Below are 23,975 nucleotides of genomic sequence, written 5' to 3'. Positions count from 1 at the left end.
GGTTGCGAAAAGGAGCGTATCCAGCTTAAAAAGCGAATAAAACACTCCCAACGGGTCAAGAATATAGCACTTTTCAACATGACTAGCATGGAGGAGCGAGCAGCCACAGAGGCGTTAGACTTGCAGGAAGAGATCAGTCAAGAGATCTCAAAACTGATCCGCAATTTCAAGAAAGATTCTGCGGAGAGGAAACAAAACCCAACATACTTTCAATCTAAGTTGGCCGCAATCGATGAAGCGTGGAATCGATTTGCGGAAAATGACCGTAATGTTCTGGAGAAATATAGAACCTCGGAATATCTAAATTTTTACAAAGACTGTCGTGACTCATGCGACAAGTATCGAAGCGCCATAACTGACGCAATGGCTCAAACTACGAGCCATGCCCAAAGAAACGCAGACGCTGCAAGCATACAGCAGCCTGTGGGCAAACTCATGTCGGCATGTCGCCGACAAAGAGCCATATCAGACTCTATCCATCGGGCTCTGAAAGAATTTTCAGAGACTGGAAAAACCATTACAAGTGATTTGATAAAATCACTATGGTCACAAGTTCAGGAGATCCACTTCGCTGTTCATGAAGAACACGAAGACCCGGTCAGGGGAGGATACGACATGCAGTCATTTCTCCGACTGGAAAGGGATATCCAAAAGGTGTTAGGGGCAAAAACCAATGCATCGAGCAATGAAGATGTACACTTACCCAGAGTTAGCATCCCCAAATTCGATGGGGATCTACTCAAATGGACGCAGTTTTTTGATTTATTCAAATGCATGGTCCATGACACCAACATGCCGACAGTACGGAAAATGTGGTATCTAAAAACCACCGTAACTGGAGAGGCAGAGAGATTGATAAGACACATCGATCTAAAAGAAGAAAATTACGCAAGCGCATGGGGCATATTGGTTGATGAATACAACAATCCCCGACACGTAGCCGACACGATTCTTAATCGGCTCTTGCAACACCACACAAATAGTGACGATCCGAAATCACTGAAAGAGTTGTATATAACAACTATCGAGTCCCTGGCATCATTAAGGGGACTAGGAATCGATGTATCCAGCTGGGATACAATATTGATTGCTATCATCAAGCAAAAATTGGATATTACAAATAGAGCCTTGTACGAACAGTCGTTGGATGGTTCTCGACAACTGCAAGGTCTCGACACAATACTTAACTTCCTCGACCAGAGAATTCGCGTACTGGGAACAGGAAAAAGAAGTCAACAAGCAAAAAGGGATCAGAAGGGGCCAACATGCACTTCTGCCAGCGCTGGAAAATTACCAAGCTGCCCATTTTGCAAACGGAATCATTGGCTATACAAATGTGATGACTTCCGCAATAAACCAATACCCGAACGACTCAATTGGGTACAAAAACAACGAATGTGTGTCAACTGCTTCAGCAGCGACCACAAGGCAAAGGAATGCCGAGGCCGTTTGTGTTTTAAATGCGATAAAAAACACCATACACTGCTGCATCTTGAAACGTCATCAGGTGCAGCAACTGAACCACAATCACCTTCTGTAGGGGCAGCAAGTAACAAGAGTTACAATCTGCTGGCCACAGTCAAGGTATCAGTAAAAGCAAGCAATGGTCAGGTGGCCACTTTCAGAGCTCTGCTTGATTCAGGATCACAAATAAACTTGATCTCTGAACGAATGGCTTCAAAGCTATCATTAAGGCTCCACGGTACTTCATTACGTATCGAAGGTATTGGAGGCAATCCTAAGACTAGTCGAGCTAGAGTAAATGTGCAAATGAAATCAATGCATAACGACTTTACTCAGCAAGTCGAGGCTTTCGTGTTACCACACATTATAGCCGATCAACCGGCTCATCAGCTAGATCCAACAAATCTACGACTCCCTCAAAACATCGCTTTGGCAGATGCAAACTTTGATAAGCCAGGAAAAATTGACATGCTTATCGGAGCTGAGCACTACTATTCGTTACTACTGCCAAACCAGATGATGTTAAAACCAGGCGGCCCGGTCCTACAGAATACTAAACTTGGTTGGATTGTCGCCGGGAAAGTATCTGCAGAAAACAACCAAGCAGCAATTTGCGCGCCTGTAACCACAGAGGACCAAATCGACACGCTTTTGGAACGTTTCTGGACTTTGGAAAACCTAGAAACGGAAGAGAAACCAAAATCACCGATAGAGGCTCATTGCGAAAGACACTTCCTAGGAAATCTCCAATTCGCAGCAGATGGAAGGTTCATAGTAAAGCTGCCCTTTTCGGAGCAATCATCAACCCTGGGGGCATCGCAGAAAACTGCAACTAACAGGTTTCTGGCACTAGAGCGCAGAACAACACCTGAAGTCTGGAAGGGTTACGTAGAGTTTATGGACGAGTATGAAAGCCTTGGACACATGAAAGAAGTGCCTCCCACAAGAATACCTACGGATCACTACTTTATTCCGCACCACTGTGTGCTAAAACCCGAAAGCAGCACTACAAAACTACGGGTAGTGTTCGATGCTTCCTGCAAGACCACCAGCAACAAGTCGTTAAATGATATTTTGTATGCTGGACCCACCGTACAGAGCGAACTGTTTGCAATTTTACTGCGGTTCCGCACTCACAAGTACGTGTTCACAGCCGATATAGAGAAAATGTATCGCCAGGTATGGATACATCCTGATAATCAATTTTATCAATTAATCGTCTGGCGAAAGAATCCATCAGACGAACTCAAGTATTATCGACTTAAAACCGTAACATACGGTACAACATCAGCTCCATTCCTAGCTACAAAATGCTTGGATTACTTGGCTGAGAAAACCAAAAGGAATTTACCGCTTGGAGCAGCCGTGCTCAAGCATGATTTTTATGTAGACGACTGTCTAACAGGAGCAAATAGCATCCCAGAAGCAGTTCAGATTCAACAAGAGCTAAACAAAATACTGCTACCAGCCGGATTCAAGCTCCGAAAGTGGTGCTCCAACAATGACGAAGTTCTTGCACAAATTCCAAAGGAAGACATAGTCAACCACGTCAAATTAGACGAAACCCTTCAACACTACAGTGTGAAAACATTGGGTTTGATCTGGGTACCAAATAAGGATCAGCTATGTGGGCGATCCCAAAAAAGTGAAGCGTCAACCATCACCAAACGAGTGGTGAGCTCGGAGGCATCACAAATTTTCGATCCACTAGGACTATTCGCTCCTGTTGTGGTAAAGGCTAAGATATTCATGCAAGGCCTGTGGGAGCTGAAGATGGGCTGGGACGACGAGCTTCCTCAACTGCTGCAAACTGAGTGGAAAAATTATCGTGCTGATCTACAAGCATTGAACAATTTGCAAATTCCACGGCACATCTTTGACGGAAAGGTGCCCATTAATCAGGAAATTCACACGTTTGTCGATGCGTCAGAGCGGGCATACGGAGCAGAAATCTATGTCCGAGCCACATATAAGAACAATCAAGTGTCTGTTCGGCTACTGTGCTCAAAGTCAAGAGTAGCGCCGACAGCAAAAGAGACGCTGCCTCGCCTGGAACTATGCGCCGCAGTATTGGGAGCAGAGCTAACCCACAGGGTGAGGAAGGATTTACGCATACCAAACGATAAGGTACCTGGATACTTATGGTCAGATTCGACTGTGGTGCTGTCCTGGATAAACGCATCAGCATCATCATATCACACGTTTGTGGCAAATCGAATCGCAAAAATCCAAGCTGTTTCAGACCAATCTCAGTGGCGTCACGTGTCATCAGCTAACAACCCAGCAGATGTACTATCAAGAGGAATTGCCGCCAGCAAGTTAGCAGAACACAATCTATGGCTATATGGACCTCTATTTCTACATGGCTCTCGCGACAAGTGGGCTCAGGTACCAACTACCACCCCCAGCGATCTAGAACGCAGGCTCAATCACATAAGCGTGCCCACATGTCAAAATGAAATTGGCAGTGTACTCTACAAGTGCAACCACAGCAACTCCTTCAATAAGCTACAACGTATTGTAGCATATATGATGCGGTTCTGTAACAAAAAAAACAGATCACCCACAACTACATTGTGTGTCGGTGAGTTAACCAATGCAAGGACCATCATCCTGCGAACTATCCAGCAAATTGATTTTAGTGCTGAATACAAACAACTCCGAATCCACAAAACATTGGACAAAAAGAGCTCGATTGTCTCCCTATGTCCTATAATCGGAAACGACGGACTGATCAGAGTCGGAGGTAGATTAGAAGAATCTAGCCTTCCATATAGCGCGAAGCATCAAATTTTGCTTCCATACAACGATCCACTGGTGAAAATGCTACTGCGAGAGATGCATGAAGAGAACATGCATTGCGGGGCTCAAGCTCTAAGAGCCATTGCCAGACAACAATATTGGATTCTCAATGATAAAACAATGGCAAGAAGCATAATTCACAGCTGTGTCAGATGTACAAAGGCACGGCCCAAGTTGATGCAACAAATCATGGGCAACCTACCAGCTGACCGAGTAACACAAGCTCGGCCATTCTTTAACTCTGGTGTTGACTACTGTGGACCGATTTGGATTCATCACAAACTACGTGGAAAAAGACCTGATAAGGCATACATTGCAGTCTTCTGCTGTTTTGCAACAAAGGCAGTTCATCTGGAGTTAGTAAGTGACTTGACAACAGATGCATTTTTAGCTGCTCTTCGACGATTTTTGGGTCGACGCGGAAAATGTCAGACTATTCACTGTGACAACGCAACAAACTTTGTCGGTGCCAATAATCAATTGAAGGCCCTAGAGGGAGCTATATTCACCGACAAGGCTCAAGAACAGATTATAAACCATTGCAATAAAAAGCAAGTGGAGTTTAAGTTCATACCGCCCCGAGCACCATCATTTGGCGGGCTTTGGGAAGCTGCGGTGAAATCTGCGAAGCGGCTTCTAGTATCAGTCACAGCCACAGCGTCATTAACATTTGAGGAGCTTAACACCGTAATCGTGGAAGTCGAAGCAATCCTCAATTCCCGACCGCTGACACCAATGTCATCTGATCCAACAGATACATCAGCTCTGACTCCTGGCCATTTTTTGATTGGTGAACCGTTGACCGCCGCTCCCGATGCAAATCTAGCCTCACCAGGGAAAACGTTGGTGAAAAGATGGGAATTAGTGTCCAGATTAAAACAAATGTTCTGGGACCAATGGTCTATGGAGTATCTACAAGAGCTTCAAATGCGCAACAAGTGGAAAACCGCATCACAAAACGTGAAAGAGGGACTACTTGTGCTAGTCAAGGAAGACAACGTGCCTGTGATGAGTTGGCCAATGGGACGAATAGTGAAGACATATCCCGGTAAGGACGACCATGTCCGAGTAGTAGATGTAAAGACTGCATCTGGGATCTTCAAACGGTCAGTAACTCGTCTCGCGCCACTGTTAAAAGAAGAAACAGCCGTTAAACGTCCGCGCAGTTCCATCGAAGATACAACGGCAAAGGATGAAATGCCTACACAGAGGAGGAAGATATCACCTTCGATCCTTCCAACCCTGCTGGCAATGTTACTCATTCTGCCACTAGCGTTGGGACAACAAACAAAGGTCACGCATTTCACAAATCAGCCAGGACTGTTCTATGAAAGAATCGGGACCTCTAGAATGGCTATTTCAGACTGGACCATCATTGTATATTACGACTTGCAACCATATTGGAGTGACATGAGAGTATTGGCTGCCGGGATAACTGAACTCAAGCACAAGTGTTCAGAATTACAGAATGTCAATGCATGTAACTCTATATACGCGCACTTTCAACACGTACATGCCGAATTACAAGCCGGAAATGAGCTTATTAATCACTCACGGCAGCGAAGATCACCGCTAGATATAGTCGGAAATGTGGCGAACTCATTATTTGGCGTGCTGGATTCCAAATATGCTGAAGATATGTCCAAGGTCATAAACGATGTCAAATCAAACGAGGACGTCTTAATGATGCTACTGAAGAACCAAACATCAATCTTGGATTCCACTATAAATGTGGTAAGGAAAGGCAATTCAGCTATCAACGACCGCATACGAAACATAGAACGACAAATAGATGCTCTCACCAGAGAACGAGGAAAATATCAAGGCAACTATCTGCAACAAGCATTCATGATCCTGACAGCCCAGCTCACTCTACTGGCAAATGGAATGCAGCGAATGCAAAATGAGATAACCAACGTTCTTACCGACATTCGCCACCGAACAATTAGCCCCATGCTAGTTTCTCCCCAACAATTAAGGGATCAACTTGATCAGATTAGGGAGCACATCCCACCGGATCAACAGCTGCCAGTCTCTTCAAATGACGTAATACAACTCTATCGAATCATGCATGCCGAGGGAACAACAACCACTGACCATGTCATCTTCAAAATAACGCTGCCATTAGTATCCACAGCGCAGCAAGAAGTTTTCAGCGTCATCCCCATCCCTGCATGGAAGGCAGGAAGCTGGCATGAATTCAAGCTCAAAACAAGGATCATAACTGTCAATGCCCATAGAGATCAATTCATGGGACTAACTACTGACGAGTTTGATCAATGTCTACAATTGCCAAAGGATGAACACATATGCGTCAATCATCAAGCTACGTTTAGCGTAGATAATCGATGTGAATTTCAGTTGTTCAATAACAAGACTGAAACGGAATGTGAGACTGCTAACTCGAAGTCCGATTTAATATGGTCAGCAACACATCAACGAAACAGATGGATGTTTGCAACCCACAGTCCGATCGAACTGCAGGCGGTGTGCACGGGAGTTCCCTCCACAGTACAAATGGAAGGAACAGGCTTACTATCACTCGCCGCAGGTTGTACGGCACGCAACTCAAAAATCAGCGTTAGTACATTTAGCACAAGCCGCAGCGAGACAAAAGCAGCATATGTTCGTTTTGGCAACATCACCAAGATAAACATAGAAGAGACACCGAAACCAGGCGTAGAATCGACGACCAAGACAGCCGACGCCGAATTACGCGAACTAGATGCCCTACAACAACAACTGGCCAAACTAAAAGATGCGAAGTACGAAAATCAAGTCAGCGTTGTACACCATCATCAAGTAGCCGCCTATGTGGCACTATCAATATCAATACTACTGATCGTGACCCTGAGTCTACGATATCGACGAGGCAATTGGAGAACACCACAATGCGGCCCCAATCCCCGGACAACAAGTGACCAGCCAGCACCCGAACCTACCCCACGGAGCTTTTCGTTCGACATTACTGAAGGTTGAACACCCGTTCAACGGCCGGGAGAATGTTCAGTCGCTGCAATATATATATAATTCATAATCATAACAATACATAATATGTAATTCGTCAGTCGCAGCACTCTCATATGCTGCCAAAATAAAGTATCGATTACCAGGTCAAGCGCATATGTAGATTCTGCTGACGCGATGAAGTGGGATGGAGCAATAGCCTCATTCTGCATATACCATTACAACCTACATTATTCTTGCACATCAATATTTGTAACCAGAAGCATATTTGTTTCCGCATGCACTAGCAACCTACATTATTCTTTATTATTAATATTCGTAAATGCAAGCACTTTGTTAGCTATAAATATCGTTAAGTTTGAATCAATAAAGTCAGTAATCATCTGCAATTCAAAGAGATCTTTACTCCTCCAACTGCAGTCCACCTAGTTCAAGTGCTGGGTGCGACACAAACAAGGCAATTAGTTTATGTGCTATTTTGCCAGGCATCGAAGCCTACTCACACTAACAAACACTCATACAAACAGCTTCCTCATGACGGTTGCTGCCATGTCCGTAACCGCATCCCAGTTGGATGGGGTCTCCAGCATACACCCAATCATGGTCTCGGGTGTAAGGCGACGGTTGGTTGTTGCCTCTGCTGCCTCTCTTTCCGCGCGGAAAAGCGGACACTCGAAGAAGGTGTGTTCTGCATCCTCAACGGATGCACCGCCGCAATAGTCGCAGGATGGGTCGGCCTCGTGCTTGAATCTGTGAAGATAGGCCTTGAAGCATCCGTGGCCCATGATCAGCTGCGTTGTGTAGAAGTCTACTTGCCCGTGACGTCTGTGTATCCACTGGTCCAGATCGGGGATAAGCCGATGTGTCCAGCGTCCAGTGCGTTATCCCATCTCGCCTGCCACCTTGCGACAGAGATGCTCCTCTGGATTCTGATGCCCGAGTTACCGGTCCTGCGTTCCGCTGCCAGCAGGTCGGTAGGGATCGATCCGGCTACCACCAGCGCAGCTTCTTCAGAGACCGTGCAGAAGCAGCTGGAAATGCACAGCGCGCAGCGGCGATACACCGTCCTGCATTGGCGGCTGTAGCTCGCAACCAGCATGGCCTCCGCCCATATCGGTGCGGCGTAGAGTAGGGTTGACGTCACAACTGTTGATATCAGCCGTCTACTGTGCTGCCTAGGACCGCGCGTGTTGGCCATCATCCTCGAGATGGCGGCAGTGGCCTTGGAAGCCTTGGCCGCTGCGTACTCCAGGTGACACTTGTAGTTGAGCCTATGGTCGATCAGGACCCCAAGGTATTTAACGAGCCGACCCGGAAGTTCACCTTCTCGACAACCTTTCGGCTACTGATAAGTACGGCCTCCGTTTTCTGCTCGGCAAGGGAGAGACCGTTGTATGCTATCCACGACATCAGAATGTCTATCGCATGGCTACATTTAGTAGAGACGTCTGATAGGTGTTCCTCCACCGTGACAAGTGCGATGTCGTCTGCAAAGCCAATTACAGAGCAACCTTCAGGTAGTGACAGCCTCAGTATATTGTCATACATGACGTTCCACAGAAGTGGCCCGAGGACTGAGTCTGGGGTACGCCTCCTGTCACGTGATGTCTCTGGTTTCCGGCGTCAGAGCTGTACAGCAGGACGCGGTCCTTGAAGTAGTCGGCAATCAGCTGGATAATATAGCCAGATATGCCGCCACGCTGGAGTGCTTGCAGGATTAGACTCCAGTTTGCAGAGTTGAATGCATTTTTGACGTCCAAGGTGCATACGAGGCAGTACTTCTTGAAGCCTCCCCGCGTGGTGCGTCCTCGGCTTCTTTGGCATCTCTGCCTTGCTATTTCCTGGTTCCACCAGGGGACTGGTCGCCTTCCGCCGCCCTTAGTGGATTTCTCCATTGCCGCGTCGCAGGCTGCCTTGATCCTGGCGGATATCACATCCGCGCAGGTGTTTGCCTCGCCTGTAATGGTGTTGGCATCCATGCTGCTTAGGAGCACCTCGGGGTTTAGGGTGTGTACCCTGTAGGCAGTTTCCCGGTTGGTTTGGTGTGGCTGATTGTGTCTTGTGTGGAAGACGATTGCCGCGTGGTCGCTATAGGTGAGCAGGTGGGTGACTTCCCAGTAGCTGTTTCTGGTGAGCTTCGGACTGGCGAAGGTCAGGTCAATGTATGAATCATGGCCTGGCTTGCTAAATGTGCATCTTCTTCCATCATTTAGTAGGCAGACATCCAGGGTGGAAAAGGCGTCAAGGATGATAGTTCCCCGCTGGGTCGTTCTCGTACTCCCCCAGGCTGTGGACCATGCATTAAAGAATCCAGCGATTATCACCGGTGACTGTCCGCGAGCATTTTGAGCGGTCTCCTGCACTATCTCCCTGAACTCGTCTGTGTGCAAGCTCGGGACTAAGTAGCAACTGTATATGGTTGTCCCTTGAAACTTAGCCATGGCGTAGCCAGGCCTCGTCGCCCTCTGCTAGGTGGCCCGGGGGCGGCTGCGCCGCCATTGGTGCTTTGCTGCCAGACTCCTTCTGGTTTTGGCCGGTAGGGCTCGCTCAGTATAGCGACGTCGATGTTCTGCTCGCTGACCGTCTGGGACAGTAGATCTTGTGCTGATCTACAATGGTTAAGGTTAGGTTGAAGAACCTTAACCATTGATATTGCTTTTGACCGCCTTCACGTACTCGGGGCAGATCCTGCTCAGGGTCGCGTGCTCTGCGTCTCTCGCGGTCTTGCCACCTCGCGTGCATATAATGCATCTGGGCTTGCCCTGATGCACATATAGTGCTTGTGGCCGGTGCCTCCACATTTGAAGCATGCTTCCTGTGTGGCTTTGGCCGTAGCTTCAGAAGCGCGGCATCTTGCCGAGGTGTGACCGAAGCCCATGCATTTATAGCAGCGCCTCGGCTCCAATTTCTCCCGGATGCGGCATACTACCCATCCAATTCGGATCTTGCCCTTCTCGAGCAGTCTCCGCGCGTGCTCGGGTCTCAGGCTTACCGTCGCAATTTGCGTTCCTCCAAACGCTTTCCGCATTCTGGGCGCAGCGTCGCAGTCCTCTCCCGCAAATAGTGCCATTGTGACCTCCTCCCCGCTGGTCAAGTCATCAAGATCACGGATCTCCACCTGGACCGTCTCCTGCATGACGGTCACCTCCGCCTTACCGGAGATGGCCGTTTTGAGGTCCGCTTATGTACCTGCCGACGCTTGTGCGCAGGGAGAGATGGTGCCAGCACGTCGAGCCCATTCGTCGAGGAGATCTGGTGTACATATGTGATCCGGCATTACCACGAATAGAGTGGAAACGAGGCGTCGTGGAAGAGGTGTTCATCAGAAGAGATGGAGTACCTAACAATCTAGCCAAGACGACAATGCGTCCCGCTTCGAAGGTAGCTGTCCTGGACGTGGTGAATGCTTCGCTTCACGGGGGCGGGGATGTCGCGGAACGGATTAGGGCTATCGACAGTTAGTCAAGTTTCAGTTAGAGCCGCAAGGAGTCAGTATTTATTGTGTCAGGATTTCGGAGTAAATGTATTAGGGCACACTGATTTAGGCAAAGGCAACCTTAGATTTGGCGGATCGAATTACACCGATTTGCGCCATCACAGAGAGAGGGAAGAGAAACTGCGGTATGTAAGCTAAGGAAAACTGTATTGCAGGTTAATACTGTCTTCCCACACAGCGCATTTGTGAGGAACGTTTGGGATTTTTAAAAAAAGTGAAGCTCGTGTTCCCACACACCGTCAAAGCACATTCACCATCCGAACATCTGATCGATCAGCTGTGGCTCATGAAAACGTAAACAAAGACTGTCGAATTGGCAGTTGCAAATTTGAAATGGAGCATTTACCAACTATTTTGGCTGTTGTACAACAGCAAAAGGCACAGATTGCGTCAGAATTTATCCGCACTAAATTTAAATGAATTAAATGACAAGGAATTTTAGTTTTTCTAATGATTTTTCTCTAACAAAGAGCCAATTCCCCGGAGTGTCTATAGGTGGTATAGGCATCCAAAATCTTTAAAATAAGGTAGAGGCAGGCGGTTTATATTAAAAAGTAAAAATTGGGGACATATTGGGGCAAGAATATACAGAAAAAACGGCAACAACTATTTTGGGCTTGCTTGTAGCTTTGGCGCCACATTTTAAATTCCATACCTCAATTTCTTCTTCTTCCTTTTTCGACACCGTTTTTTTATATGGAGTTTGGCCGCTGTCTAAATTTAGACAGCGGATTTTTGTCGACTACTCTGACGGGCTTAAGATTCTAAAAATAAATCGAAATTTTTTAATATATTATTATATTAATGGTAGATATGTAATTTTACTGTTCAATTCGTTTTATCTAACGATATTACTATTAAATTAAAAACTAAATAATATATTTTTGTAGTTTTTCATCTATTATATTGTTTTTGGAGGGGCGGCTTTAATCTGAAATGCACTCGATAAGAAGAAAAGAACACTGAGACTATTCGGGGTTTTACGCGTCATGCGTCGGTATTTTTATTTATAGAGAAGCAAATTGGTACTAACTATACAAAGAAGACTTAAACCTAGCATGGGAGAGCGGATTGGAAGCCCTATGGACTGGAAGTCCGGAGGGAGAGAAAGAGAGAGCGTTCGGGATAATTAGAGGCTGGTAGCGGGGTCGCATTGCCTCCCGAAATTAAGCGCTTAATTCCGGTGGTCTCAATTAATTATTTGATTATTTTTGACCATTTAAGTAATCAAATTAAATATCATTATTTATAAACAACCATTTTGGCGGTCCTTTAAAGTTATTAATGTATTTATTTATATTTTATAAGTATTTTTAACTGGCTGTTTCGTTCCACCAACAATATGGCAGCCTTGGCGATAATTTTTTGCGGTGAACCTATCGACCTATCGCCAAAACGAGAAAACTTGTTGAACACGGCCAAAATTTTGTTGTCAATTATAAGGTGGGGTCAGAAATAAATTTTTTATAAAATAACTACATGCCAGAATGATCTTGTGGTGGTGTGGAATAAAGGTCAATATACCACTGAGTAAAGTATTTTTTCCTTTTGTAAATAAGATCTGATTTCATATAAAAAAGCCATTTACTTTTCATTCCGGCCAGAAAAAGGTGCCCGTTTCTCGTTTTCTAAAACGAAAAAATCTTGCCGTTTTCGGTTACCGGAGTAGACCAGTATATAAATATGTATAAATATATTTATATTATAATAAGATAACAAGTTAAACTTTGTATTTATTAATTTATTTATTTTATTTTCACTATTTTCTTCTCTCGCAGTCCCGTCCGAATTTATATTCTTTACTTTCCGTAATTTTACTGACTTTTTCGGTTTTTTTCGGTTTGGCGGATTTTTTGTTTGGCGGTTTAGTGGGAAACGGTTTTCATTCCGGCTCCGTTTTTTTCTTACTGGCCGCCATTAGCGGTCACATTGCCCTATATAGGCTCGGTTCCCACCAATTCCTTTACTCACTTTTCTCGCCTCTCTCACCCGGGGTCGAGAACCGCTTCTAAGGCCAGTGCTTTTTGGTGCCTTGGTGTTGGTGTAGCTAGCCTCTCTCGCGATCGGCACATACCTTCCACCTTCCCCTCCGGTGTGGATCGTATGAGACGCTCTAGGTGGGATCCACTTCCCCTCTTCCTGGACCTGCCAACTTATCTCGGTGCGCATCCCGGACGATATTTGTTTCGCCTAAGGCTTACCGCCCGAATGCAACACTTTACAGCCGCAAGTCTTTTGCATGGTAGATGCCGATAGGCATCCCCGCCAGGTCCTCCAGCTCGAACATATTGTTCCCTACGGGCTTCACGAATCGGCACCTGTCGAATTTCCGGGCGAACTTGGCGTTGTAGTTCTTCCCGAAATCGCTCAGGGTGAAATTCCTACGGAAGACTTTGTGGCCTGGTTTAACGTGAAACTCCCGTGCGCGTTTGTTGTACTGCCGGCTGCTCCGCTAGTACGCCTGATGCAGGTGTTGCTTGATACGTTCGTGTATAATGTTGCGCTTGTCCTGGCAGCTTAAGGTGGCCACTTCGTGGTCTGTCAATGACTGCAGCTTCCTGGCCAACTTGTAGCAGCTGCCGTGCAGGTACATGTGCTACCCGAACACTGCAAAGAAAGGAGTCACGCCCGTCGCCTCGTGCACTGCATTCCGGATCGCGACTTCGGTCTCCGGCAGAAATGCGTCCCAGTTCCGATGGTCTTCCTCGAGATACGTCCGAATCGCGGCCAGCACCGTCCGGTTGACCCTCTCTGCAGCGTTACTCTGCGGGGAATACACCGCCGTCCGCCTATGTTGTACCCCATATGCCTCCATCATGTCTTGGAACGCCTTCGAGACGAATTGCTTACCATTGCACAGTGGTTCCGTCAGAGGCCAAAAATCAAAAAAACCAATTTGAAAATATTACAATTAAATTTACACAGTTTGTCTCTAAAATGTCCAATCTACCAAGTTGCAAACCGCTTTTCGCTGGAAACCCAACGGTACATTCTAAAAATAGAATCAAAAGCATGAACACGTGTTCATTTCAACAGCGCATCGGAGCTGTGGTGAAATATTTCGAAGCAAAAGCGCACTTTAAATCTGTCTGGTAACTGTTCAAGTCGTTAAATTAATATTATTTAAAATGGATTTTGAAGCTCAAGGTATTTATTTTACTTTATGAAATTAATTTATACTAACTTGATATGAAATTAACAAAATCTAACTTGATATGTGAAACCTATTTGTTTGTACCTGTTTTGTGTGTCTTAAATTTGTTTACCTAAAGTTTTAGTTGTGATCCCCCACGATTCCCAGAAAGGATTTTATTTTTTTTAATTTATTAGAGTTTTATGATGTTAAATTCGTTAAAGTTAGGTGCGGAAAGTTGCGGATGTAGTTGTAATCGTTAATATTTTAATATTTATTTTTTTCAAGGTCAAATTTTGCCAGCGCCAATAATCCGGGTTGATAAAAAATTGGGAAAAAATGTTAAAAATAAAAACGTCATCTGAGTACCTCGGGGCACGTATCCTTTAGTGAATACAATATATTTTTTTGATATCGGATGTTTTTGTGGACAGTTAGGATAGGATGTACACCGAAAATAAACTTTTTTTGTGGGGACTCAGGAGATTCGCTATTACTCGTAAGCATGAAAATATTTTTTAATACAAAAATTAAAAAAAAAAATTGTTCAAATGTTGTGTTATTATATGGTATTTAATTCATTAAGCTAATTTTAGCCGTTTCGTCACAACATTTTTTTGAAAAGTAGTGAGTTTTGCACCCAATTAACCTTACCCCCCCTTAAGCTGCGTACGATTGTTGCTGAACAAATTAAACACACAATATATAAGTGAATATTTTTTTTTTACTTTTGGGAACTTATATTTCACTAACGTTCTCATTAAGAGAACAAAAACTTAAAAATTAAAGTTAGGTCTTGGAAAAAAAATAATTTAATAAAAATGTTGTATGGGAGCTATACGATATAGAGATCTGATTTTAACCAAAGTTGGTAGGAATATATAAACCTGTACCAAACATATAATAAATGACAAGGAATTTTAGTTTTTCTAATGATTTTTCTCTAACAAAGAGCCAATTCCCCGGAGTGTCTATAGGTGGTATAGGCATCCAAAATCTTTAAAATAAGGTAGAGGCAGGCGGTTTATATTAAAAAGTAAAAATTGGGGACATATTGGGGCAAGAATATACAGAAAAAACGGCAACAACTATTTTGGGCTTGCTTGTAGCTTTGGCGCCACATTTTAAATTCCATACCTCAATTTCTTCTTCTTCCTTTTTCGACACCGTTTTTTTATATGGAGTTTGGCCGCTGTCTAAATTTAGACAGCGGATTTTTGTCGACTACTCTGACGGGCTTAAGATTCTAAAAATAAATCGAAATTTTTTAATATATTATTATATTAATGGTAGATATGTAATTTTACTGTTCAATTCGTTTTATCTAACGATATTACTATTAAATTAAAAACTAAATAATATATTTTTGTAGTTTTTCATCTATTATATTGTTTTTGGAGGGGCGGCTTTAATCTGAAATGCACTCGATAAGAAGAAAAGAACACTGAGACTATTCGGGGTTTTACGCGTCATGCGTCGGTATTTTTATTTATAGAGAAGCAAATTGGTACTAACTATACAAAGAAGACTTAAACCTAGCATGGGAGAGCGGATTGGAAGCCCTATGGACTGGAAGTCCGGAGGGAGAGAAAGAGAGAGCGTTCGGGATAATTAGAGGCTGGTAGCGGGGTCGCATTGCCTCCCGAAATTAAGCGCTTAATTCCGGTGGTCTCAATTAATTATTTGATTATTTTTGACCATTTAAGTAATCAAATTAAATATCATTATTTATAAACAACCATTTTGGCGGTCCTTTAAAGTTATTAATGTATTTATTTATATTTTATAAGTATTTTTAACTGGCTGTTTCGTTCCACCAACAATATGGCAGCCTTGGCGATAATTTTTTGCGGTGAACCTATCGACCTATCGCCAAAACGAGAAAACTTGTTGAACACGGCCAAAATTTTGTTGTCAATTATAAGGTGGGGTCAGAAATAAATTTTTTATAAAATAACTACATGCCAGAATGATCTTGTGGTGGTGTGGAATAAAGGTCAATATACCACTGAGTAAAGTATTTTTTCCTTTTGTAAATAAGATCTGATTTCATATAAAAAAGCCATTTACTTTTCATTCCGGCCAGAAAAAGGTGCCCGTTTCTCGTTTTCTAAAACGAAAAAATCTTGCCGTTTCCGGTTACCGGTTTTCGGTCAAGGTATTTATTTTACTTTATGAAATTAATTTATACTAACTTGATATGAAATTAACAAAATCTAACTTGATATGTGAAACCTATTTGTTTGTACCTGTTTTGTGTGTCTTAAATTTGTTTACCTAAAGTTTTAGTTGTGATCCCCCACGATTCCCAGAAAGGATTTTATTTTTTTTAATTTATTAGAGTTTTATGATGTTAAATTCGTTAAAGTTAGGTGCGGAAAGTTGCGGATGTAGTTGTAATCGTTAATATTTTAATATTTATTTTTTTCAAGGTCAAATTTTGCCAGCGCCAATAATCCGGGTTGATAAAAAATTGGGAAAAAATGTTAAAAATAAAAACGTCATCTGAGTACCTCGGGGCACGTATCCTTTAGTGAATACAATATATTTTTTTGATATCGGATGTTTTTGTGGACAGTTAGGATAGGATGTACACCGAAAATAAACTTTTTTTGTGGGGACTCAGGAGATTCGCTATTACTCGTAAGCATGAAAATATTTTTTAATACAAAAATTAAAAAAAAAAATTGTTCAAATGTTGTGTTATTATATGGTATTTAATTCATTAAGCTAATTTTAGCCGTTTCGTCACAACATTTTTTTGAAAAGTAGTGAGTTTTGCACCCAATTAACCTTACCCCCCCTTAAGCTGCGTACGATTGTTGCTGAACAAATTAAACACACAATATATAAGTGAATATTTTTTTTTTACTTTTGGGAACTTATATTTCACTAACGTTCTCATTAAGAGAACAAAAACTTAAAAATTAAAGTTAGGTCTTGGAAAAAAAATAATTTAATAAAAATTTTGTATGGGAGCTATACGATATAGAGATCTGATTTTAACCAAAGTTGGTAGGAATATATAAACCTGTACCAAACATATAATCTGTAAAATTGGTTAAGATATTTTGAAAAACAAAAAAGTTTTTCATACTAAATGTTGATTTTTAACAGATTGTTTCTATGGCAGCTATATGATATAGTCGAGCAATATGGCCAATTTTTTGTGGATATACTTAAAACATTTTTCTAGATTTTTGGTGAAAGTTTCATAGCGATAGCACATCTAGAAGTAATTATGGCCGCAGCTCCATACAAGCCGAACCACTGTGCATTGTCGGAGTGTATCACTTCCGGCACGCCGAACTTGAAGAATACTTCGTGCACCAGGAACTCGACGACGCTGGTGGCTGTGGCTTCCTTCATTGCTAATAGGAATATGAACTTTGAGAAGTGATCCACGACCACAAATATCCAGGCTTTCCCTTGCTTCGACCGTCGATATTTGCCCAGAAAATTTATATATAGTTTCTGGAATGGGCTTTCCGTCACCACATCCTGCCCTATCTCGACCTGCGCACAGTGGCCGATTTTGCTGTTCTAGCGGCAGATTAAGAATATTTTCAACTGTTAAAATTAATAAAAGTTTTATTTTCTATCGATAGTAATATAATCATATATACAAACAAAAAAATACTGAAACCGATCATAGCGATTAAATAGATCAGCTGTTAACAATCAAAGTCAACATATGGTAGCACACTATTTTTCAGAGCTTATACCTCGGTTGCTGCACTCTATTTTATATTTGCGACATTTTATTAGATTTCACCTTTTTTGAAACAAGTTCTCCATTTTCTTAAAGCTTAAGGTATGTAGAATAAGAAAATTAATGTTTTGTGACCTGTGAGTAGATGTTGTATTTGTAGTTTATGTTTAAAACCATCACTGTTTGTAGCCCCCTTTTTAAAAGCATGTTTCAGCTTCTGTAGACTAAATCTTTGTGAAGCTCGTCCCGGCCCGCAAAAACTGTATAACTTTGCTAAACTATGGTTCGTCTAGTGTGTAAATTAACCAAGATCAGCTGCCCTTACTTGCCCCTGCTAAAGTTTAGGATATTTTCAGCAAACATTACTTAAGAAATTTTTGGTTGAACCATACTCGCAAAAACTCTCGGTCTAACACAATGAAGGATCTTTTGCACTTATTGTTGGTATCGTCGGATCCACTAATAACAAGTTTAAACAAAAGTGCGGCTAATAGTTCGAGCAAAGCAGTTTCATTTGACATTAAAGGTCAAAATCTACTTGTAGACTACATATGCAAGAAGAAAATTCCGATTCAGACTCGGAAAATTGAAATATATTTGTTTGTGGCTTTTTTTTTAAATAACATCTTTAAAAACAAAATACAAACTCATTCAATATTAAAAAAAAGGATTTAAAAATTATAAAAAAAAATTTTAAGTTAAAAAAATTTTTTAAGTAAAAAATAAAAAATTAAATTAAATTAAAGGTGTAAAGTTTAATTTCTTTTTAGGTTAAGATTTGATAAAAATTTCAAACTTGGTAAATTTATCGTTACTTTTTATGAAATTCCATTTCTGCCGCTAGAACAGCCAAATCGGTCACTGTGCTGCGTGCGGTAATTTGGGGGCTTTGCCTCCTTGCACTGACTGCATCGTCCCACGAAGTCTCGAACTTGCGTCGTCATCCCTGGCCAGTAATATTGCCGTTGGAGTTTCTGCAGGGTCTTCTTTACTCCTCCGTGTCCCGACGTCGGTTCCTTGTGAGCCGTCGCGATCATCCCGGCTGTCAGCGATGCCGGAATCCATAGTTTCCACGGCCCACCCTCGACTTCATCTTCCAATCTCCCGAATCCCAGGCGTTTAAAGATGAGGTCGCCTTCCACGCGAACGTCCGGTAGGCGAGCCTGATTTTTTATTCGGCAGATTGGAACTCCGTCGTGGCAAATCCCAGGGGGTCGGAGGCATCCAGCTTCAGCTCCTCCACGCATCTGGACAGCGTATCGGCCAGCACGTTGTCGGCTCCCTTCCGGTGCGAAATCTCGAAGTCGATGCCTTGCAGCCTGAGGGACCATCGTGCTAGGCGTCCGCTGAGGTCCTTCATGGTCAACAACCACTTCAAACTCGCATGGTCGGTGATTACCGTGAACGGCATCAGTTCCACATAAGGGCGAAATCTTTCTATGGCAAGTACTGCTGCCAAGCACTCCTTCTCTGTCACCGAATAATTTACCTGGTGTTTGTTCAGTTTTGCAGAGAAGAAGGCTATCGGACGCTCGTTCTTATCCTCGTCATATTGGAACAGGACTGCTCCCACCCCAAGATCTGACGCGTCGCACTGGACATTAAACGGCTGCTTAAACTCAGCTTGGACCAGAACCGGGGCCGAAGTAAGAGCGTTCTTCAGCGCCTGTATCGCGCTCTTGGCCTCTTCGCCCAGCACTAACCGCGTGGTTCTTCCCTTTTTTAGGGCGTCCGTGAGCGGTGTCGCCATGGCTGCGAAGTCCTTGATGAACCGCCGGTATCACCCCGCTGTGCCCAAAAAGCTCCGCCGTTCCTTCACCGATTTCGGCTCGGAAATCTTTTGGATCGCGACGATCCTTTCCGGATTCATTCGGAGTGTCCCTCCGCCGATGATGAACCCCAGGTACTTCAGCGTTTTGAAGCAAAATTTCGACTTTTTTAGCCCTATCTTCAAATTTGCCTTCCTCAGACATTCCGCCACCAACCGGAGATCGATCCCAAGGTACATGGCCTGCTTCAAATACGGGCACACGTAGAAGGTGAGCACCTTTTCCACTCCCTTGAACTATACCGGCACGTGTACTCGCCCGATGTTCGATCTATCTTCTCCCGCAGCAGTCTTTACTATGGACAGGTATTTCTCCATCCTCACGCCAATCTCTTCCAGCAACTCACGGCTGCCTCTCCCGAGGACATTGACGGACGCGCTTGTGTCCAGCAATCCGGACACTCGCTTGCCCTGGATGAGGACCTCAGCAAAGACTCGGGGATCGCTTCCCATTCCTCGGCACACGGTTTCCATCACGGCTCGTCGAGTTTGGTGCCTCTGCCGAAATTGTTTCCCCGCCTTCAGGAGCCTTCTGCTGACAGTTCGCATCCCATCCAGTTGGTGACTGCTAAATATGCGGTTTCGGGCCTCAAAGTACCGCTGAATACCTTAAATTATTTGTCCTACTGTTATTTCTCCTAATGGCTAAATCGCTAACTTTATTTGTAGGTGAATTAATATTTGGGGTCCGCAAATAACTCAATTTCGGCTGGGCCTGAATCTCGAGCGCGGGTCTCCAACCTTCCCTGCGCTCATCCTTGCGTTTCCCGCGCACACCGAGCAGTTCGGAGTGACTACCTCCGGTTTCCCGCAGCGGTAGCAGAAAATCTTCCGCTCTGGCGACGGCCAATCTCGGTCTTGATCTCCTGGACGACCGGATCCTCCATTCCCGCTTCGACCTCGGGTCCGTCGATTGCCACCTCTTCAACCTGGCGTCCGCCTGGCTGAAACTTGGACGGCCCACGATAGGTGGGTCTGACCTCCCGCTTCATGAAGGCCTCTTCCACCTCCAGGCACTATTCACGCAGATGCTCCACGCTGTATACCCTCAGGGCATACACGAATCTCGGCGGTAAGTCCCTTCTTGACTATTCGTATCATCTCCGACTCCGGTATGGGTGCCATCAGTCGGTTACCCAGCCGCCGCATCGCTCAGAAATACTCCTCCACAGATTCGCCCTGCTGTTGCCGTCGGTCCTGGAGCGCTCGCCGCCGCTCGAACTCGCCGCCTATGCCAGGGAATCTGGCCACCAGGCTCTCCTTAAGTCGTCCCTGGTCTGCGGTGTATTCTCCTTTACATGCTGCCAATACCATTCGGCGCCCTGGCCTCGCATCAGCTGGTAGAAGCTACTCAGCACATGGTCCCAGGAACACCGAGACTACCGTTGTAGGTATTCCACATAATGGATAAATGCTCAAATAAAAATAATTTGAAAACTGAAAAAAGAAATATTTTTTTAATTCAAAGTGTAACCGCCACGCGCTACAGTTAGTATTAGTTATTATTAGTATTTCTTGGAATGTATGAAATTGTGTCGGTATTTTGGTATATTTAACCCTGAGTGGTTTTGGTTTATGTCGTTGCATTTTCGCAGACGCAGCTCGACGCAGCAGATGAAAGTTAATTCTGGTTCAGGAAAGACATAGTGTAGTCGGTGGCTTTTATCGGCTTCAGAAGTTATAGACTACTTAAGGCAGAAGGTGAAAAAATTGACACCTGGCAGGTAGCGATTTACCTGTACAAGCCCAAACCAAAGTGTCGTTTTTTATTAGGTTCATTAAAAGTTTATGAATGTATGTTATCTATCATTTAAAGTAAAAACCATGACCATTGGCTGTATGGTTTTTATGTAATATTACCTCAAAGTCGACAAATTTACAAATTTTTTTGGTATGATGCAAGAAACGAAAGAAAGTTCAACTTTGAATGCTCATATCGTCTACAAAAAAAATCTTAAAATAGATTTTATTGCAGATTCTGAATCCTTGGGAAATTTTCAGTCGAAAAGTATGATTAAAATCGTTTTTGCGAACATGACTTTTTCGATTTTTGCAACGCTAATTGTTCGAGAGGCGCTACTGTGCGCCGTCGAAGAAGATCTCCCACTTCTCGATTCGCACACCTCTCACCGCCTCCTCTCTTCTTTCAGGACCCCGAGGGCCCTCGGCGCTGTTTCTTCTGGCGTCGTCCGCCGTCTGACATCTGGATCGCTGTCCGCCGGTTGTCTGCTGCTGCCCGCCTGGAAACCATCCGGCGCCGACGTCCCAGCCAGCGTGGCCGCTGTGTCGCCTCGGAGGTTTCGGTAGTGATATCCTCGGATCCTCCTCCTCCCGCTGGGACTTTGGATACGCTCCCGCGGCGGCTCCCGCCTCCTGGCGTCTGGGTCTAGGTCAGTATCCGCCATCGGCTTTGACGCCTGCTGCTGCAGCGTCCGGACTACGGCTGCCGTTTCCTTTAACGGCTGGATCACCTGATTGATCTTGTCATCATCTCTAGGAACCCATTTCGGATTTCCTCCTGCAGCGTCCGGCTGATGTTATCTGACGCCGCCGCCCGGTGTGTCTCGTACGCCTGGGCCACCGCGGCATTCACCGAAGATGCGATCTCACTCGGGATTCCGCGGCGTGGGGGAGACAACTCCCAGCTGTCCCCTGCTGCACCGCCTACTGCACCGCCTACTGCACCGCCTACTGCGCCTTCATCCTCTCGGCCCTGCTGACCATCCGGCGGGGGAGTTCTAGTGGTCATGTTCCCAGCTCTGGACCGCAAGTTGTATTGTTGGACCATTCACCTACTCTGTACCTATCACTCCTATTTATTGCCTAATACTTAACACGCTTTTCTTTCTAGACGGATAACACACAAACAAAAAACTCAAACTGGACAACAAAGGGGGGAAAAAAAAGTGACTCCATGCCGGAGCCAACTACCTCCTGCTTTTTCGCGTCTCTTGCCTACTCCGAGATCGATTGCTATTTCCAGCGAGCTCCGTCGGATCCACTATCTTCTGCTCGGAAGATAGAGCATCGAGGGCGCTCACTTCTCTGTCGGCTTCCTGTCCAATTGTGCCGCGGATGTGTTTGCGAGTTCTTTGGCCGTTCCGGATGCATCGCATAGTGAACCCTGTGTTCCCATGGGCCACCCGGAGAACAGCCATTTCCTCGCACACCTCCGCGTCGCAACCGGCAGGAGCCTATTGCATACTTCATCCTCTGTTTGGAGATCCTCCCACGTCCACCATGATAGGGAGCCTCCTAGCTGACGTTTGTCGCCGCTAGTGCCATCCCTTTCATCTGGGAAATCCCCAATTTTAGGTGAGTTTACTACTAACAAAACTTCTTATTTGTTTATTATTCTCTTCCAGCAGCCCAGGTTTTCCTGCGGGGAGCTATTATGCACGGCATTCGGAACCACCGACATAAGCCATCGCATCGCTCCAACCTAGACAGCCGGACCACCTGGATTTCAGCCCTCGGCAGGAAAATATTTTTTTGTTTCTACATCAGCATTGTGGGTGCGATTGTCCTTTTCGGAAGGACGCTCGCTACCTATTAATGGTTGGGCGCCATTATGTTACGACCTGTTGTTTCCTCGATGGGACAAGGCCGGCTAGCCAGTCTTCTCTCAGGGGGGATTTCTTCCCATTCGCCCGCAGGTCGCACCATAAATTCCAGCTGATCTGGAATCCGCAAAAATAAATAACAAAAAAAAAACAAAGAAACGAGATGGAAGGTAAACAAACTACATTTCTATACTACAATTACGGCAGGACTAATTCCTCTCTCTCTTTCTCTCTCGGAACGTAGACTCGGGCTTGGCTGGAATCGCCCTGGACGCCCCTCCCTTCCAGAGATCCGGAACTTCATCTCTGGCGGATCTCCCCTTTGCAGGCGGACTTCGCCGGCCTACTCCTGGCTATTTCTCCTTTTTCAGCACATCACATGGGCCATAACAATACAGGAAAATACGGAAATTATTTAAGTGACGATGAATAAAGTAGAGTGGCGAACAACGGAGAAGGACCACGATCAATTTGTACGGGTATAAACGTATATGACTGTCAACAATTATTTAAATGTACCCTCATTTCTTTCAGCACTGCATCCTACCTACTTGGAGCTCCAATCAGGGGAAGGGACTGAGACGGGACTTTCGAATTTTAATCTCAACAATACCCTTACAAGACCAACCGGCCTTCGCAGCGCAGCCGCAACAAATATCCTTTTTTTTGGTTTAAGATTTGATGATAATTTTTTCTGAATTTGTTTGTGCTCATGGACGTCTATTTTGATTTGATTTCTACATGCTTTTTCTTTTTAATTTTAATGTATCTGGTGTCTTTTTAAGTTATGGCGTGTTTACATTGAGAAATAATTGTATTAGCATATTTACATACACATTTTTACGCACCGACACACAAATAAACAATATCAATTAGCTCGGGCACTTTAGGATAAATAACGTGAATTTAAATTTAATAAATAAATAATTAGGGAATATGTATGGGATGAATACATTAAATAAATAAATAAATATTGTGGAATTAAATAAATAATTTAACCTCATATTCAA

General features: G+C 44.3%; 4 protein-coding genes across 5 annotated transcripts in view; 2 read left to right on the top strand and 2 right to left on the bottom strand.

Moving 5' to 3' along the window:
- The window catches only part of LOC108083839 (uncharacterized), a 36,440-nt gene extending 16,714 nt beyond the window's left edge, over positions 1–19,726 (top strand). Inside the window, exons 5-8 of one of the 2 annotated variants that reach the window (XM_070284837.1) lie at positions 18,419–19,020; positions 19,079–19,477; positions 19,544–19,613; positions 19,690–19,726. In XM_070284837.1, the coding sequence (XP_070140938.1) occupies positions 18,959–19,020; positions 19,079–19,477; positions 19,544–19,610 (528 nt within the window). In that variant the 5' untranslated portion in view covers positions 18,419–18,958 and the 3' untranslated portion in view covers positions 19,611–19,613; positions 19,690–19,726. Of the gene's footprint in view, positions 1–18,418; positions 19,021–19,078; positions 19,478–19,543; positions 19,614–19,689 lie in introns of those variants that run through there. The other variant, XM_070284838.1, reaches the window with a different exon arrangement.
- On the bottom strand, positions 7,749–9,674 carry LOC138928009 (uncharacterized). The gene is made up of 4 exons (XM_070283907.1): positions 8,780–9,674; positions 8,545–8,720; positions 8,046–8,491; positions 7,749–7,983 (listed from the first exon to the last, which is right to left on the bottom strand). The coding sequence occupies exons 1-4, from the start codon at positions 9,672–9,674 to the stop codon at positions 7,749–7,751; spliced, it is 1,752 nt and encodes a 583-aa protein (XP_070140008.1).
- On the bottom strand, positions 17,055–18,934 carry LOC138928008 (uncharacterized). Its single transcript, XM_070283905.1, has 3 exons — positions 18,818–18,934; positions 18,482–18,737; positions 17,055–17,233 (listed from the first exon to the last, which is right to left on the bottom strand). The coding sequence occupies exons 1-3, from the start codon at positions 18,932–18,934 to the stop codon at positions 17,055–17,057; spliced, it is 552 nt and encodes a 183-aa protein (XP_070140006.1).
- A 237-nt stretch (positions 19,727–19,963) lies between the features above and the next one.
- On the top strand, positions 19,964–23,086 carry LOC138928104 (uncharacterized). The gene is made up of 6 exons (XM_070284425.1): positions 19,964–19,996; positions 20,072–20,474; positions 20,575–20,789; positions 21,553–21,792; positions 21,900–22,717; positions 22,768–23,086. The coding sequence occupies exons 2-4, from the start codon at positions 20,393–20,395 to the stop codon at positions 21,790–21,792; spliced, it is 537 nt and encodes a 178-aa protein (XP_070140526.1). The 5' UTR covers positions 19,964–19,996; positions 20,072–20,392; the 3' UTR covers positions 21,900–22,717; positions 22,768–23,086.
- The last annotated feature ends 889 nt before the right edge of the window (positions 23,087–23,975 follow it).

Source organism: Drosophila kikkawai, chromosome 2R, assembly GCF_030179895.1.
Source record: "Drosophila kikkawai strain 14028-0561.14 chromosome 2R, DkikHiC1v2, whole genome shotgun sequence".
Taxonomy (NCBI): Eukaryota; Metazoa; Arthropoda; class Insecta; order Diptera; family Drosophilidae; genus Drosophila; species Drosophila kikkawai.
This window is presented reverse-complemented; position numbering and strand designations above follow the sequence as displayed.